Raw genomic sequence first — 14,755 nt, 5'->3', positions numbered from 1 at the left:
CACCAGAGTGCGTGGTGACACTTGCGGGTGGCCTCCAGCACATTCTTAGGTTGTGTTGGTTGTGAGCACACATTGATACATTTCACAGTATGTTTCCATAAGACCATAAGATATAGGAGCATAAGTAGGCCATTCGGCCCATCGAGTCTGCTCCACCATTCTGTCATGAGCTGATCCAATTCTTCCAGTCATCCCCGCTCCCCTGCCTTCTCCCCATACCCTTTGATGCCCTGGCTAATCAAGAACCTATCTATCTCTGCCTTAAATACGCCCAATGACTGGGCCTCCGCAGCCACTCGTGGCAACAAATTCCACAGATTTACCACCCTCTGACTAAAGTAATTTCTCTGCATCTCTGTTCTAAATGGACGTCATTCAATCCTGAAGTCGTGCCCTGCTGTCCTAGACTCCCATACCATGGGAAGTAACTTTGCCATATCTAATCTGTTCAGGCTTTTTACCATTTGGAATGTTTCTATGAGATCCCACCCCTCATTCTTCTGAACTTCAGGGAATACAGCCCAAGAGCTGCAAGACGTTCCTCATACGGTAACCCTTTCATTCCTGGAGTCATTCTTGTGAATCTTCTCTGAACCCTCTCCAATGTCAATATATTTTTTCTAAAATAAGGAGCCCAAAACTGCACACAATACTCTTAAGTGCAGTCTCACTAGTGCCTTATAGAGCCACAACATCACATCCCTGCTCCTATATTCTATACCTCTAGAAATGAATGCTAACATTGCATTCGCCTTCTTCACCACTGACTCAAGCTGGGGGTTAACCTTCAGGGTATCTTGCACATGGACTCCCAAGTCCCTTTGCACCTCTGCATTTTGAATTCTCTCCCCATCTAGATAATAGTCTGCCCGTTTATTTCTTTCACCAAAGTGCATGGCCATACACTTTCCAAAATTGTATTTCATTTATCATGTCTTTGCCCTTTCTGCTCAACTATCTAAGTCTCTCTGCAGGCTCTCTATTTCCTCAACATTACCCGCTCCTCAACCTATCTTGACATATTGGCATATTTAGGCACAAATCTATTAATGCCATAATCCAAATCATTGACATACATTGTCAAAAGCAACGGTCCCAACACTGACCCCTGTGGAACTCCACAGGTAACTGGCAGCCAGCCAGAATAGGATCCCTTTATTCCCACCCTCTGTGTTCTGCCGACCAGCCAATGCTCCACCCTTGCTAGTAACTTCCCTGTAATTCCATGGGCTCTTATCTTGCTAAGCAGCTCATGTGTGGCACCTTGTCAAAAGCTTTCTGAAAATCTAAGTACACCATGACTACTGCATCTCCTTTGTCTACCCTACTTGTAATTTCCTCAAAGAATTACAATAGGTTTGTCAGGCAGGATTTTCCTTTCAGGAAACCATGTTGACTTTGGCCTATCTTGTCATGTGCCTCCAAGTACGCTGTAATCTCATCCCTAACAATCGATTCCAACAACCTCCCAACCACTGATGTCAGGCTAACAGGTCAATAGTTTCCTTTCTGCTGCCTCCCACCCTTCTTAAATAGCGGAGTAACATTTGCAATTTTCCAGACGTCTGGTACAATGCCAGAATCTATCGATTCTTGAAAAATCATCGTTATTGACTGCACAATCTCTCCAGCTACTTCCTTCAGAACCTGAGGATGCATTCCATCAGGTCCAGGAGATTTATCCGCCCTCAGACCATTAAGCTTCCTGAGCACCTTCTCAGTCGTAATTTTCACTGCACATACTTCACTTCCCTGACACTCTTGAATGTCTGGTATACTGCAGACGTCTTCCACTGTGAAGCCTGATGCAAAATACGCATTCAGTTCCTCTGCCACCTCTGCATCTCTCATTACAATATCTTCGGCATCAGTTTGCTTTGGTCCTATATCTACTCTCAACATTCTTTTACGCTTTATATACTTAAAGCTCTTAGTATCTTCTTTGATAGTAGTCACCAGCTTCCTTTCATAATTCATCTTTTCCTTCCATCATAGGTCAATGTTTCGATGTGCATGTGATAAATAAATCTGAATTTGACAAGATGTGTAGTGGCGAAACGGATCCAAAATCAAACAAAACAATTGCAACTTGCCTGCGACCATACAGGGTTGTTATACTTGTGTGACATGCTCACAGCTCCAATGAAATGATTGTTCCAAAGAGACGAATTCCTTATTTTGACGTTTTATTAGCAACTAACAAACATACAATCTTGAAGCAATATTAAGTCATCAGCAAAAATATGTCCCGAGCCACAAATCACCACAAAATAAGCAGGAATACACAACTTATTCCATTTGTTTTTGCCACCCCCCACTCGTGACGAATTACCATAATAAATGCACAACACAGAATACAAAGCAAACAGAGAACAGATACATGATTCCTACAAGATTGGCAAGTACAGAGAAAACAAGATTTACAACAAACTTGTGTGAGAGTTATTGCAAGTACCAGCTAGTACTATACATAGATTTGATGTAGTGTGATCACTTGAATCGAGTATGACATTCTCCTAAGGGGTTGTCTATTGGCGGTTTCTCAGGTGGCTGTAGAGGCCAGTGCAGGATCCACGTGTTCTCGGGCAGTGTGAGCAAGAGTAAGTGGTGTGTGTGATTAGTGATCGGAACCTTTGGTTGTTCAGTCTCTCCTTTTGCAGACACCGCTTATTCTCTGCGGCATAGTAGGGGTCGTTCTCGTGTAGCACAGCTCCCTCTTGAACAGATTCCCTCCTGGGGTATCTATTGAGCACAATGTCTTCCCAGTCTTTAGATGCAATATTGAATTTCTTCGGGCTTATTTTGTTGTTATCTTTCCTTTGCCATGCAATGTGGGCCAGCAGCTTGTGCTGTATAGACAGTGCTTGACCTTTTAACTTCAGACTGATTACTGTTTGCAATTTACGTTAAGAACTGAAGACTGGTTCTCATTTGCATTAATATCTTCTATATTCACATAATTCTATAACTCCACAAAAATCCCTAGCACATGTGAATGTAGAATTCCCAAAGCTGGGATCACCTGTTCAGTTTTTTTTTACAAATCTTTTGCTTCATGGAGATCAAACAGAAACGTAAGGCAGTTCCACAACCTTACACATGGGATTCCACTCAAACTACTTGCATCAGGTTAGTAACTATGCAAGGGCAGCTTTCCTACTTATTTGAATGGAGAGGAGCAGGTAAAATAAAGAAAGAAATAATAATAAACAAATGATAAATAAATATTGAGAACATGAGATGAAGAGTCTTTAAAAGTGAGTCCATCGGTTGTGGGAACATTTCAATGATGGGCAAGTGAAGTTATCCCCTTTGGATCAAGAGCCTGATGGCTGAGGGGTAATAACTGTTCATGAACCTGGTGATATTTATGGGTCCTGAGGCTCCTGGAAATTTTACAGGATAATCTATTATTACGTCATATTTCTCAGGCAAAGTTTGAAGGACTCGGAAATGTGCTTTGAGTTATACCTGCATCTGAATTGTGCAAATCTGATATCTATATTTATATAACACCTCTACTTCCGAGGAGGCTGAAGGAAGCTTGACTATGCACATATATGCCTACGACATTCTACCACTGTGCAGTAGAGAGCATCCTAATATCCTGCATCACTGCATGGTATGGAAACCGTACTGTGGCAGACAGGAAGCCTCCACAATGGGTAGTCAGAACTGCTCAACCATCATAAATCTAACTGCCATCAAGGACATTCAGTATATACAGAAAGGTGGCACAAAAGGGTCAGTAAATTCATGAAGGATCCAACTCACCCTGCTCATGGATGGTTTGCCCCACTCCCATCAGGGAGGAGGCTTTGTAGCATCCACTTCAGGACTGCCCGACTCAAAAATAGTTAATTTCTCCAAACACTAAGGCTAATAAACCCGCCACCCAGTAACTCACCCTTACACACCACTAACCACCACTACTTTATCATTTCCTATTAGTGACCTTATGTACAGACATTCATAGAACATAGAACATAGAAGCCTAGCGTCACTTTATAGACATACAAACAATCTATGTATACAAGCTGTCTAAAATATTTATATTTATTGTGTTTTTATTATTCTATGTTCTTTATCTTAATGTGGCTTATTTTTTGTGCTGCATCAGATTTGGAGTAATAATTATTTTTTTTCTCTCCTTTACACTTGCTTACTGGAAATGATATTAAACAATCTTGAATATTGCCAGAAAAATGCTCAGAATAATTGTTAGGCTACCTGCTGGTTTACTTATAGATTTTATAAAAATTTCCAATTTATTACTATTGTGACCCAGCTGGTGGCGTAGTGGCATCAGTGCCGGACTTCGGGACGAAAGGTCCCAAGTTCGAATCCAGCCGACTCCCCTGCACACTTTCCATCCGTGCTGGGTTACGAGCTGGTGATCTCTTTGAAAACTCACCCCGTAGAAGGCAATGGCAAACCACTGCTGTAAATTGCCTCGTACATGGTTCCCTACGACGTCAGAGAGGCGTGGAGGGAATTCGTCCGCTAACTGGAGAAACTCCAGGTGCAACATACCTTTCTTTTTTTTTACTATTGTAATATTTTTAACCCTGATATTTCTGATTAGTTTATGCCATTCCTTCTTTTGTTTGATGTTAAATGTATCTTGCCCATTAGCCACAACTGCCCATTCGGTTTACCACAACATTTGAGGCTGAAGCAAAACAATGTTACCACCTCTTTACTGAGGTGATTACTGATGAAGCAGTAGCACTCAATTTCTTGCAATCCGAAAGGAACATTTTATATTTCATGCTTTATGGGGTGTGTGCTGTTAAGAGTTTTTAACAAGGGGAGGGGAGGGAACGTCGACTCAGACCATGAGAGACCTGCGTCGAGCATTTTCATGCCTTACAAGGCACAGATTGGAAGTCTGTGTGGGGCGCCACTCCTCGCACAGACACTAGAGCAATGTGTGGTGAAGTGCCTTGCTCAAGGACACAAACACGCTGCCACAGCTGAGGCTCGAACTAGCGACCTTCAAATCACTTGATGAACGCCTTAACCACTTGGCCACGTGCTCAACGCTTGTTTTTAACAAGTTAGATTTTAAGTGTTTGATTTTGAATGATCATTTTAAAAATTTTTGGTTTCTGTCATTTTCTGACCTCCAAATCATTATTCATTCCTTCATTAATTGATTTATTTCCCTATCTGATCTTTTTTTCATTTCTTAAATCTCCAAGATGGCTTCTATTAAAAGATTGTCTCTCAGCAAGACACAGAATGCTGTGGGAACTCAGCAGGTCAGGCAGCATCTATGGAGATGAACAAATAGTTGACATTTTGACCCGGGAGCCTTCTTCGGGACTGAGAGGGAAGGGTAGAGATGCCTGAGGGGGAAGGGGAAAGAGGCTAGCTAAAGGTGACAGGTGAAGCCAGGAGGGTGGGAAAGGTCAAGGGCTCGAGAAGAAAGAATCTGATAGGAAAGGAGAGTGGACAATAGGAGAAAGAGTGGGAGGAGGGGACCCAGGGAGAAGTGGAAGTAAGAAGTCGGAGAGGAGAATATTCCCTCATATTGTCTCTCAGCGAATAATGCTGTATAAATATGCTGTATAAAACGATGTTAAAGGAGGAGCAGAGCTTATTTCATACACGTCTGGGCCAAATAATATGTGAACATATACAAGAGCCTCATTTCAAGCGGGATCCTGCTAATACATAATCAGCAGCTTTCTTAAGTTTTGTTCTCTTGCCATTTGAAATTGACTTCTGATTTTTTCAACTAGTTAGAGCAATCTCATATTTTCCTTTTTTACATGCTAGATGACTCTATTACAGTGTTTCAAGAGCTGAAAGATCTGTTGAAGAAAAATGCTACTGTTGAATCATTTATTGAATGGTTGGATACAGTGGTAGAGCAAAGAGTCATCAAGGTATGTATTAGCAATACGATTAATTAAAATAATTCCAATAAAAAGCTTCCTTGCATTAGTTTATTTAAGTGGTGACTTTCGACAAACTTTAATTTTAAGCCCAGCAAACAAAATGGAAGGTCCCTTAAGAAGCGAGCACAGGATTTTCTTTTACGGTGGAGTTTTTTTGGAGCTCGGGTCATGCATAACCTCACTCTCAACAATGCTTCAAGCTTTGGTAAGCTTTCAGATTTTTTTAAAATTATGGCTCCTTGCCAGTAGATACTACTGAATAAGACTTCCAACAGAGGATAATAAGTTTCGGACAAATTTCAACAACTATCGGACATGAACACTGATCACCATGAGTAATTTTTTGGAACTGAGGGAAGGAGAATAATCATGTAGAAATTTTATCAGTGTCAAAAGGGGTTGGTGAAAAAGAATCCCAAACAAATTTTCCTTCTCTTACTTAGACTGCTGTTTGTAGAGCTCACTTCAATGTAGTTGGAATCATTCAATTCAGTATCTGAGGAACAGCATAACAAGGATTTTGTTAGCCTGCGCACAACGGTTTGAGATAGTTTCTGAATAGTGCTCCAGAACATCCATGAATATCAAGCAAAACCATCAATTCAATTTGATCTGCATTTTCTTTAGGCAATTCATTATAGCCATTATGCATTAGACCAGGGGCTCCAATGGTCTATGGACACTTTACTTAACGGTATTTGTCCATGGTATAAAAAAGGTTGGGAATCCTTGCATTAGACATTTGTGTCACCGTCAGGTCTGGAGGTGCCATTGCACAGCATCAGAAAAAGCTGCAAAGGGTTGTAAACTCAGCCAGCTCCATTACAGGTACTGGCCTCTCCTGGACTGTAGACACCTTCAACGGTGATGCCTTAAAAAGGCAACATCGGATCTCCACCAACCAGGATGCGGTCTACAATTTACAACGGCAGACAAAAAATGCATACGAGAAGGGCAATGTTCCAATAGTCATGATGTAATTCAATATGCAGGTAGATCAGGAAAATTAGTTTTGTGCTGGATTCCAAGAGGGAGAACATCTCGAATGCCTATGAAATTGTTTTTTTAGAGCTGCCTGTGGTTGAGGCAACTAAGGGATCAGATATTCTGGATTTGGTGTTGTGCAATGAATCAGAATTGATTAGAGATCTTAAGGTAAAAGAACCCTTAGAAGCAATTGATCATAATGAGATCGAATTCACCCAGAAATTTGAGAAGGAGAAGCTAAAGTCAAATGTATCAGTATTACCATGGAGTAAAGGGGATTACAGAAGTATGAGAGAGGAGTTGGCCAGAATTGATTGTAAAGAATACTGGTAGGGATGACAGCAGAGCAGCAATGGCTGGAGTATCTGGAAACAATTTGAAAGGCACAGGATATATACATCCCAAATAGGAAGAAGTATTCTAAAGGCAAGATGACACAACTGTGGCTAACAAGAGCAGTCAACGCCAACATAGAACCCAAAGAGAGGGCATATAATAGAGAAAAAATTAGTGGGAAGCTTTTAAAACCTAACAGAAGGTGACTAAAAAGTCATTAAGAAGGTTAAGATAGAATACAAAAGTAAGCAAGCCAATAATATTAAAGAGGATACCTAAAGTTTCTTCAGATACATGGTATAAAAGAGAGGTGAGAGTGAATATTGGAAAACGATGCTGGTGAGGTAGTAATAGGGATAAAGAAAAGGTGAATGAACTGAATAAGTATTTAGCGTCAGTCTTAACTGTGGAAGACATTAGTAGTATAGTGGAAGTTTCAGCTGTCAGGTCATGAAGTGTGTGAGGTTACCATTACTAGAGAGAAGGTTCTTGGGAAACTGAAAGTTCTGAAGGTAGGTAAGTCACCTGGATCAGATGATATACACCCCAGAGTTCTGAAGGAGGTGGCTAAATAGATTATGAGGGCATTAATAATGATCTTTCAAGAATCACTAGATTCTAGAATGGTTCTGGAAGACTGGAAAATTGCAAATGTCACTCCACTCTTCAAGAAGGGAGAGGGGCAGAAGAAAGGAAACTATAGTCTGACCTCAGTGGTTGGGAAGATATTGAAGTTGACTATTAAGGACGAGGTCTCAGGGCATTTGGAAGCACATAATAAAATAGGCCATCATCAGCATTGTTTCTTCAAGGGTAAGTCTTGCCTGACAAATCTTTTGGAAATCTTTGAAGAAATAACAAGCAAGATAGACAAAGGAGGATTGATTGATACTGCGTACTTGGATTTTCAGAAGGCCTTTGACAAGATGCCACACATGAGGCTGCTTAACGAGCTACAAGCCCATGATATTACTGGAAAGATACTAGCATGGGAAAGCAGTGGCTGATTGGCAGGAGACAAAGAGTTGGAATAAAGGCAGCCTTTTTTAGTTGGGTCCCAGTAACTAGTGGTATTCCATAGGGTCTGTGTTGGGACCGATTCTTTTTATGTTATATGTCAATGATTTGTATAATGGAATTGATGGCTTTGTTGCAAAGTTTGCAGATGATATGAAGATTAGTGGAGGGGCAGGTTGTTTTGAGGAATTACAGAGGCTACAGAAGAATTTAGACAGATTAGCAGAATGGGCAAAGAAGTGACAGATGGAATACAGTGTAGGGAAGTGTATGGGTTGACAAAATTAAAGGGTTGACTATTTTCTAAATGGAAAAAAAAATACAAAAAACTGAGGTGGAAAGGGACTTGAAAGTCCTGTGCAGGATTCCCTAAAGGTTGATTTGCAGGCTGAGACTGTGGTGAAGAAGGCAAATGTGACATTAGCATTCCTTTCAAGAGGGCTAAAATATAAAGGCAAGGATTTAATGTTGAGCCTTTATAAAGCACTGGTTAGGCCTCACTTGGAGTATTGAGAGCAGTTTTGGGCTCCTTAAGAGTGGATGTGCTGAAACTAGAGAGGGTTCAAAGGAGGTTCACAAATATAATTCCAGGATTGAATGGCTTGTCATATGAAGAATGTTTGATGGCTCTCTACTCACGAGAATTCAGAAGAATGAAGGGTAACCTCATTGAAACCTATCAAATGGTGAAAGACCTTGATTGATTGGATGTGGGGAAGATGTGGAAAAGATGTTTCCTGATGGTGGGAGAGTCTAAGACCCAAGGACACTGCCTCAGAATAGAAGGATTTCCTTTTAGAACAGAGATGAGGAGTTAGGAGCTCAGTCCAAGCAGTCTGAAGGAAACAAGAATCTGCTAATGTAACACATATGGATTTCAGCAAGGCATTTGATAGGATACCCCATGCAAGACTTATTGAGAAAGTAAGGAGGCATGGGATCCATGGGGACCTTGCTTTGTGAATTCAGAATTGGTTTGCCCACAGAAGGCAAAGAGTGGTTGTAGACGGGTCATATTCTGCATGGAAGTCGGTGACCAGTGGTGTGCCTCAGGGATCTGTTCTGGGACCCCTCTCTTTGTGATTTTTATAAATGACCTGGATGAGGAAGTGGAGGGATGGGTTAGTAAATTTGCTGATGACACAAAGTTGGGAATGTTGTGGATAGTGTGGAGGGCTGTCAGACGTTACAGCGGAACATCGATAGGACGTAAAACTGGGCTGAGAAGTGGCAGATGGAGTTCAACCCAGATAAGTGTGAGGTGGTTCATTTTGGTAGGTCAAATATGATGGCAGAATATAGTATTAATGGTAAGACTCTTGGCAGTGTGGAGGATCAGGGGGATCTTGGAGTCCAAGTCCATAGGACACTCAAAGCTACTGCGCAGATTGACCCTGTGGTTAAGCAGGCATGTGGTGCATTGGCCTTCATCAACCGTGGGATTGAGTTTAAGAGACTAGAGGTAATGTTACAGCTATATAGGACCCTGGTCAAACCCAATTGGAATACTGTGCTCAGTTCTGGTCACCTCAATATAGAAAGGGTGCAGAGGAGGTTTACAAGGATGTTGCCTGGATTGGGGAGCATGCCTTATGAGAATAGGTTGAGTGAACTTGGCCTTTTCTCCTTGGAGCGGTGGAGGATGAGAGGTGACCTGATAGAGTTGTATAAGATGATGGCGGGCATTGATCGTGTGGATAGTCAGAGGCTTTTTCCCAGGGCTGAAATGGCTAAGATGAGAGGGCACAGTTTTAAGGTGCTTGGAAGCAGGTACAGAGGAGATGTCGGGGGTAAGTTTTTAAGCAGAGAGTGGTGAGTGCATGGAATAGGCTGCCAGCAACGGTGGTGGAGGCAGATACAATAGGGTCTTTTAAGAGATAGGTATATGGAGTTTAGAAAGATAGAGGGCTATGGGTAACCCTAAGTAATTTCTAAGGTAAGGACATGTTTGGCACAGCATTGTTGTATGTTTCTATGAGGTGGAATTTCTTGAGCCAGAGAGGGTGAATCTGTGGAATTATGTGCCACAGGTGCCTGTGGAGGCCAAGTCTTTAAGTATATTTAAGGCAGAGGTTAGTAGATTCTTGATTGGTCAGGGCATGAAGGAGTAGGATTAGGCCATTTGACCTATCAAGTCTGCTTTGCCAGTTCATCATGACTGATTCATTTCTCTCTCAGCCCCAATCTCCTGCCTTCTCCCGGAATCCCTTCATGCCCTGAATAGTCTATGAACCTCCTCCTTCAATATACCCAATGACTTGGCCTCCCCGGTCACCTGTGGCAACAAATTCCACAGCCTCACCACTCTCTGGCTGAAGAGATTCCTCCTCATCTCCATTCTAAATGGAGGTCTGAAAGAACAGAGTGTGCCACATAAGTAAATAGTCGTATAATCTGTAGCTGCTTTGTTCCTAGAGTTTGGCTAACTTTCATCACTGGTTTCTTTTCATGTAATTAGTTGTCAAACAGTAAACAAATGAAGAGTGCCGAGAACCTTGCAACAGATTAGGATCAGAATAAAAACAGTGCCTTGTTTGAGATAGAAGGAGGTACTTTGCCATTAGACAATGATGTTTAATGGCTCCCTAAAGTGAACTGATGGTCACTGAGATAAGTTTCCTTTACTCCTCTCCTTCTAGCTTCCTTTCATCTGATTCGAATGCTGCTGGATGAATACATTCTATTGGCCATGGAGACTCAGTTTAACAATGATAAGGAGCAGGAGCTACAGAATCTTCTCGATAAATACATGAAAAATGCAGGTACTTGAATTAATTAATTCCCTTACCATAACATTCTGAATTTCTCCAGCTACTTGTTCAGTTTTACAAAAGATCACTGGAGGTTGGGTTACCAATAGCCACACACCCCCGTGCCATTGTTCAGGAAGATCATGGCTGCTCTGAAGTGAAGCAGTCAGGATCACTTTACCTCATAGCCAATGCAATAAGCAGAATAGACATTGAGCAGAGATAAATTATTGTTTAAGTGCTGGTTTAGTTATCACATTTATTTCTAAATACCTAATGCCTGCATGTCGCAAGACTCAATGTCTGTCAGAACACTGGAGGCTGGAAGCCTGAATGTGGCCTGCCCTGGGATTGGAGGCCTGTCTGTGTGTGTGAGTGAATGGATGGGTGGGATATCGGAAAGAAGCTTGCTTAGCTGTTGCTGCTATATTTTATTTCAATGTAAATTTGAATTTTACATCCATCCCACAATGTGAAAGAGTAAAAATCTTTGCGTCATGACTCCATTGCCATGTACAGACATGTGAATTTATAAGTATAATGGCTTGTAGAAAGAAGCTGTCCTGTAGCCTGTTGGTCCTGGCTTTAATGCTGTGCTACCATTTGCCAGACAGAAGCAGCTAAAACAGTTTATGGTTGGGTTGGTTGGGGTGCCTGGTGTCCCCAATGATCCTCCAGGCCTTCTTTCTGCACCTGCTGCTGTAAATATCCTCAACGGAGGGAAATTCACATTTACGTTGCTTGTGATGTTCTGCTGAACATTAGAATTAGAAGTAGTATTTTATTTCTTACATCTATCCACAACATGAGGGACTAAGTATATTTATGTTGCGTCTCCATCGCTATGTACAAACATTAAGGAAGGGAACTGTGGGAGGATATTGCCCTAATACTAAGATTGTATACATGTATATACAGTCAGATATGCGATCAGATCAATGTGTATTGATAAATCTGATGGCCTGGTGAAAGAAGCTGTCCCGGAGCCTGTTGGTTTTGTCCTTAATGCTGCGGTGCTATTGCCAGATGGAAGCAGCTGAAACAGTTTATCACTGGGGTGGCTGGAGTCCCTGATGATCCTCCAGGCCCTTTTTATGCACCTGCTGCTGTAAATGTCCTGAATAGAGGAAAGCTCACAACCACAGATGTGCTGGGCTGTCCGCGCCACTCTCTGCAGTGCCCTGCGAATGAGGGTAGTACAGTTCCCATACCAGGCAATGATACAGCCAGTCAGGATGCTCTCCATGGTACCCCCGTAGAAAGTCCTTAGGATTTGGGGACTCATACCAAACTTTTTCAGCCATCTGAGGTGAAAGAGGCCCTGCTGTGCTTTATTTTCACCACACAGCTGCTATGCACAGTGCAGATGCGATCCTCGATGAAGTGTACATCGAGGAACTTGAAAGTACTCACCCTCTCAACTACAGTCTCAGTAATGTCAATAAGGGCTAGCTTGTCTGTCTTCCTCCTGTCATCCATGATCAACTCTTTCGTTTTGCTGACATTGAGAGAGAGGTTGCTTTTTTGGCATCACTGCGTCAGGGCATTGACTTCTCTGCAGGTTGTCTCATCATTGTTGGAAGTAAAGCCTATCAGTGTCGTGTCATCTGCGAATTTGATCAGCAGATTGGAGCTGTGTGTGGCAACACTGTCATGGGTGTAAAGGCAATAGAGAAGGGGGCTCAGGACACAGCCCTGGGGGGCTCCTGTGCTGCGGGTCAGAGGGGCAGAGGTGAGAGAACTCATTCTTACCACCTGCCGGCGATATGGCAGAGAGTCTAGGATCCAGCTGCACAAGGTTGTCGCTATGCTATGTTGGCACTGGAATGTGTGACGACATTTGCCATAGTCATAGTCATACTTTATTGATCCCGGGGGAAATTGGTTTGTGGGCTGCCCACAGCACATCCTAAGGTTGTGTTGGTTGTTAACACAAATGACGTATTTCACTGTACGTTTTGCTGTACACGTGATAAATTAATCTGAATTTAAGTGTGGGGAAGATTGTTCTTTAAAATTTCAGATCTCTTCATGTCCCAGTACCTTACAACTGACACACACAAATGCTGAACGACATTTCGGCCTGAATCGTTGACTTTTCATTCCTTTCCATAGATGCTCTCTAACCTGCAGAGTTCTTCCAGCCTTTTTTGTGTGTTACTCTGGACTTCCAGCGTGGACAGAATCTTTTTGTTCATATTTTATGTATCTGCCTCTGGTGGGAGGGGGACGGGGGGCACAGCCTTGTTCTTGCCCACATATGAGTGCCAAGTCCGATCATTTTGTGGCTGACATAACTGATTTTTCGAGGCGTCAGTGACGTTTGCAGGTTGTTGATAGGTAAATATACACCCAGTGACCATGTAGACAAGATAACATTGGATCTTCACCCTCTTCAGTTCAAGTTCATGTTTATTGTCATTCAATAAGCACATGTAGACAGCTAAATGAAACAACGTTCCTCAGGGAGCAAGGTAAAAAACACTAGATATCTCACATACAGCACATAAAATAAAATTAACACAATAATATTAACAAATAATAAAACACCTGTGTAGGTACAAGTTGCCATACAATGCATATACAGCAAAGAGTTAAATACACAACAGTGTAATGGTACTAGCGCTGCCATCAATAATGTGTACTGGGTGTTAGCAGGGTGTCCAGAGGTCTCCCAGCCCGGGGGAAGAAGTTGTTATCCAGTTTAACAGTTCTTGTTCTTATATTGTGGTACCTTCTGCCTGATTGTGGGAGATTAAGGAGATCAGAATCAGAATTAAAATCAGGTTTAATATCAGCGGCATATGCCATGAAGGTGGTTGTTACGTGGCAGCAGTACGTTCTGAGGCCTCTGTCGGTCAGAGTTGACCATGAATACTGCGTCCTAAAGGTAGTGAGGGAATGCCCATGGGTTCATGTCCATTCAGAAATCAGATCGCAGAGGGGAAGAAGCTGCTCCTAAGTCGTCGAGTGTTTGCCTTCTGGATCCTGTACATTGTCCCTGATGGTAACAGTGTGAAGAGGGTTTGTCCTGGGTGAAGGGAGTCCTCAATAATGGATGCCGCCTTTTTGAGGCATTGACCCTTGAAGTTATCCTGGCTGCTGGGGAGGCTAGTGCCTGTGATGGAGCTGACTGAGTGCACAAATTTCTGCAGCTTCTTTCGATTCTGTGCAGTGAGCAGTGGGGTGGAAGGGAGGGGCACTTGACAAAGAGAGCTCTGTGTAGGCAACATTTCTATATATGATAGACTAGCACAGCATCTGGTCACAAACAACAGAAAATCTGCAGATGCTGGAAATCCAAGCAATACACACAAAATGCTGGAGGAACTCGGCAGGCCAGGCAGCATCTATGAAAAAGTGTACAGTCAACGTTTCGGGCTGAAACCTTTCGGCAGGACTGGAGAAAACAAGCTGAGGAGTAGATTTAAAAGATGGGGGAAAGGGAGAGAGAAAAAAACACAAACCTGGAGGGGGAGGGATGAAGTAAAGAACTGAGAATACACATAAAATGCTGGTGGAACGCAGCAGGCCAGGCAGCATCTATAGGAAGAGGTATAGTCGAGGTTTGTGCTGAGACCCTTCGTCAGGACGTGGTATCGGAAAAGTAGGTAAAATAACATTCAAAAAGTTCCTAATCTGTAAATATCTGAAAAAATGTGATCTAGGCAAATTATATTTATTAGACAACTGTTCAAGTCATGAGACAATTATCCATGAATAAATCACAAAAACATGTTATTCCCTTTCTTTTCCATA

General features: G+C 42.3%; 1 protein-coding gene across 1 annotated transcript in view; it reads left to right on the top strand.

Moving 5' to 3' along the window:
* The window catches only part of rfx6 (regulatory factor X, 6), a 75,568-nt gene that overhangs the window by 33,394 nt on the left and 27,419 nt on the right, over positions 1 to 14,755 (top strand). Inside the window, exons 13-15 of the mRNA XM_072280787.1 lie at positions 5,785 to 5,894; positions 5,994 to 6,111; positions 10,886 to 11,008. Coding sequence (XP_072136888.1) covers positions 5,785 to 5,894; positions 5,994 to 6,111; positions 10,886 to 11,008 — 351 coding nt within the window. The remainder of the gene's footprint in view (positions 1 to 5,784; positions 5,895 to 5,993; positions 6,112 to 10,885; positions 11,009 to 14,755) is intronic.

Source organism: Mobula birostris, chromosome 2 (genome assembly GCF_030028105.1).
Source record: "Mobula birostris isolate sMobBir1 chromosome 2, sMobBir1.hap1, whole genome shotgun sequence".
Lineage (NCBI taxonomy): Eukaryota > Metazoa > Chordata > Chondrichthyes > Myliobatiformes > Myliobatidae > Mobula > Mobula birostris.
This window is presented reverse-complemented; position numbering and strand designations above follow the sequence as displayed.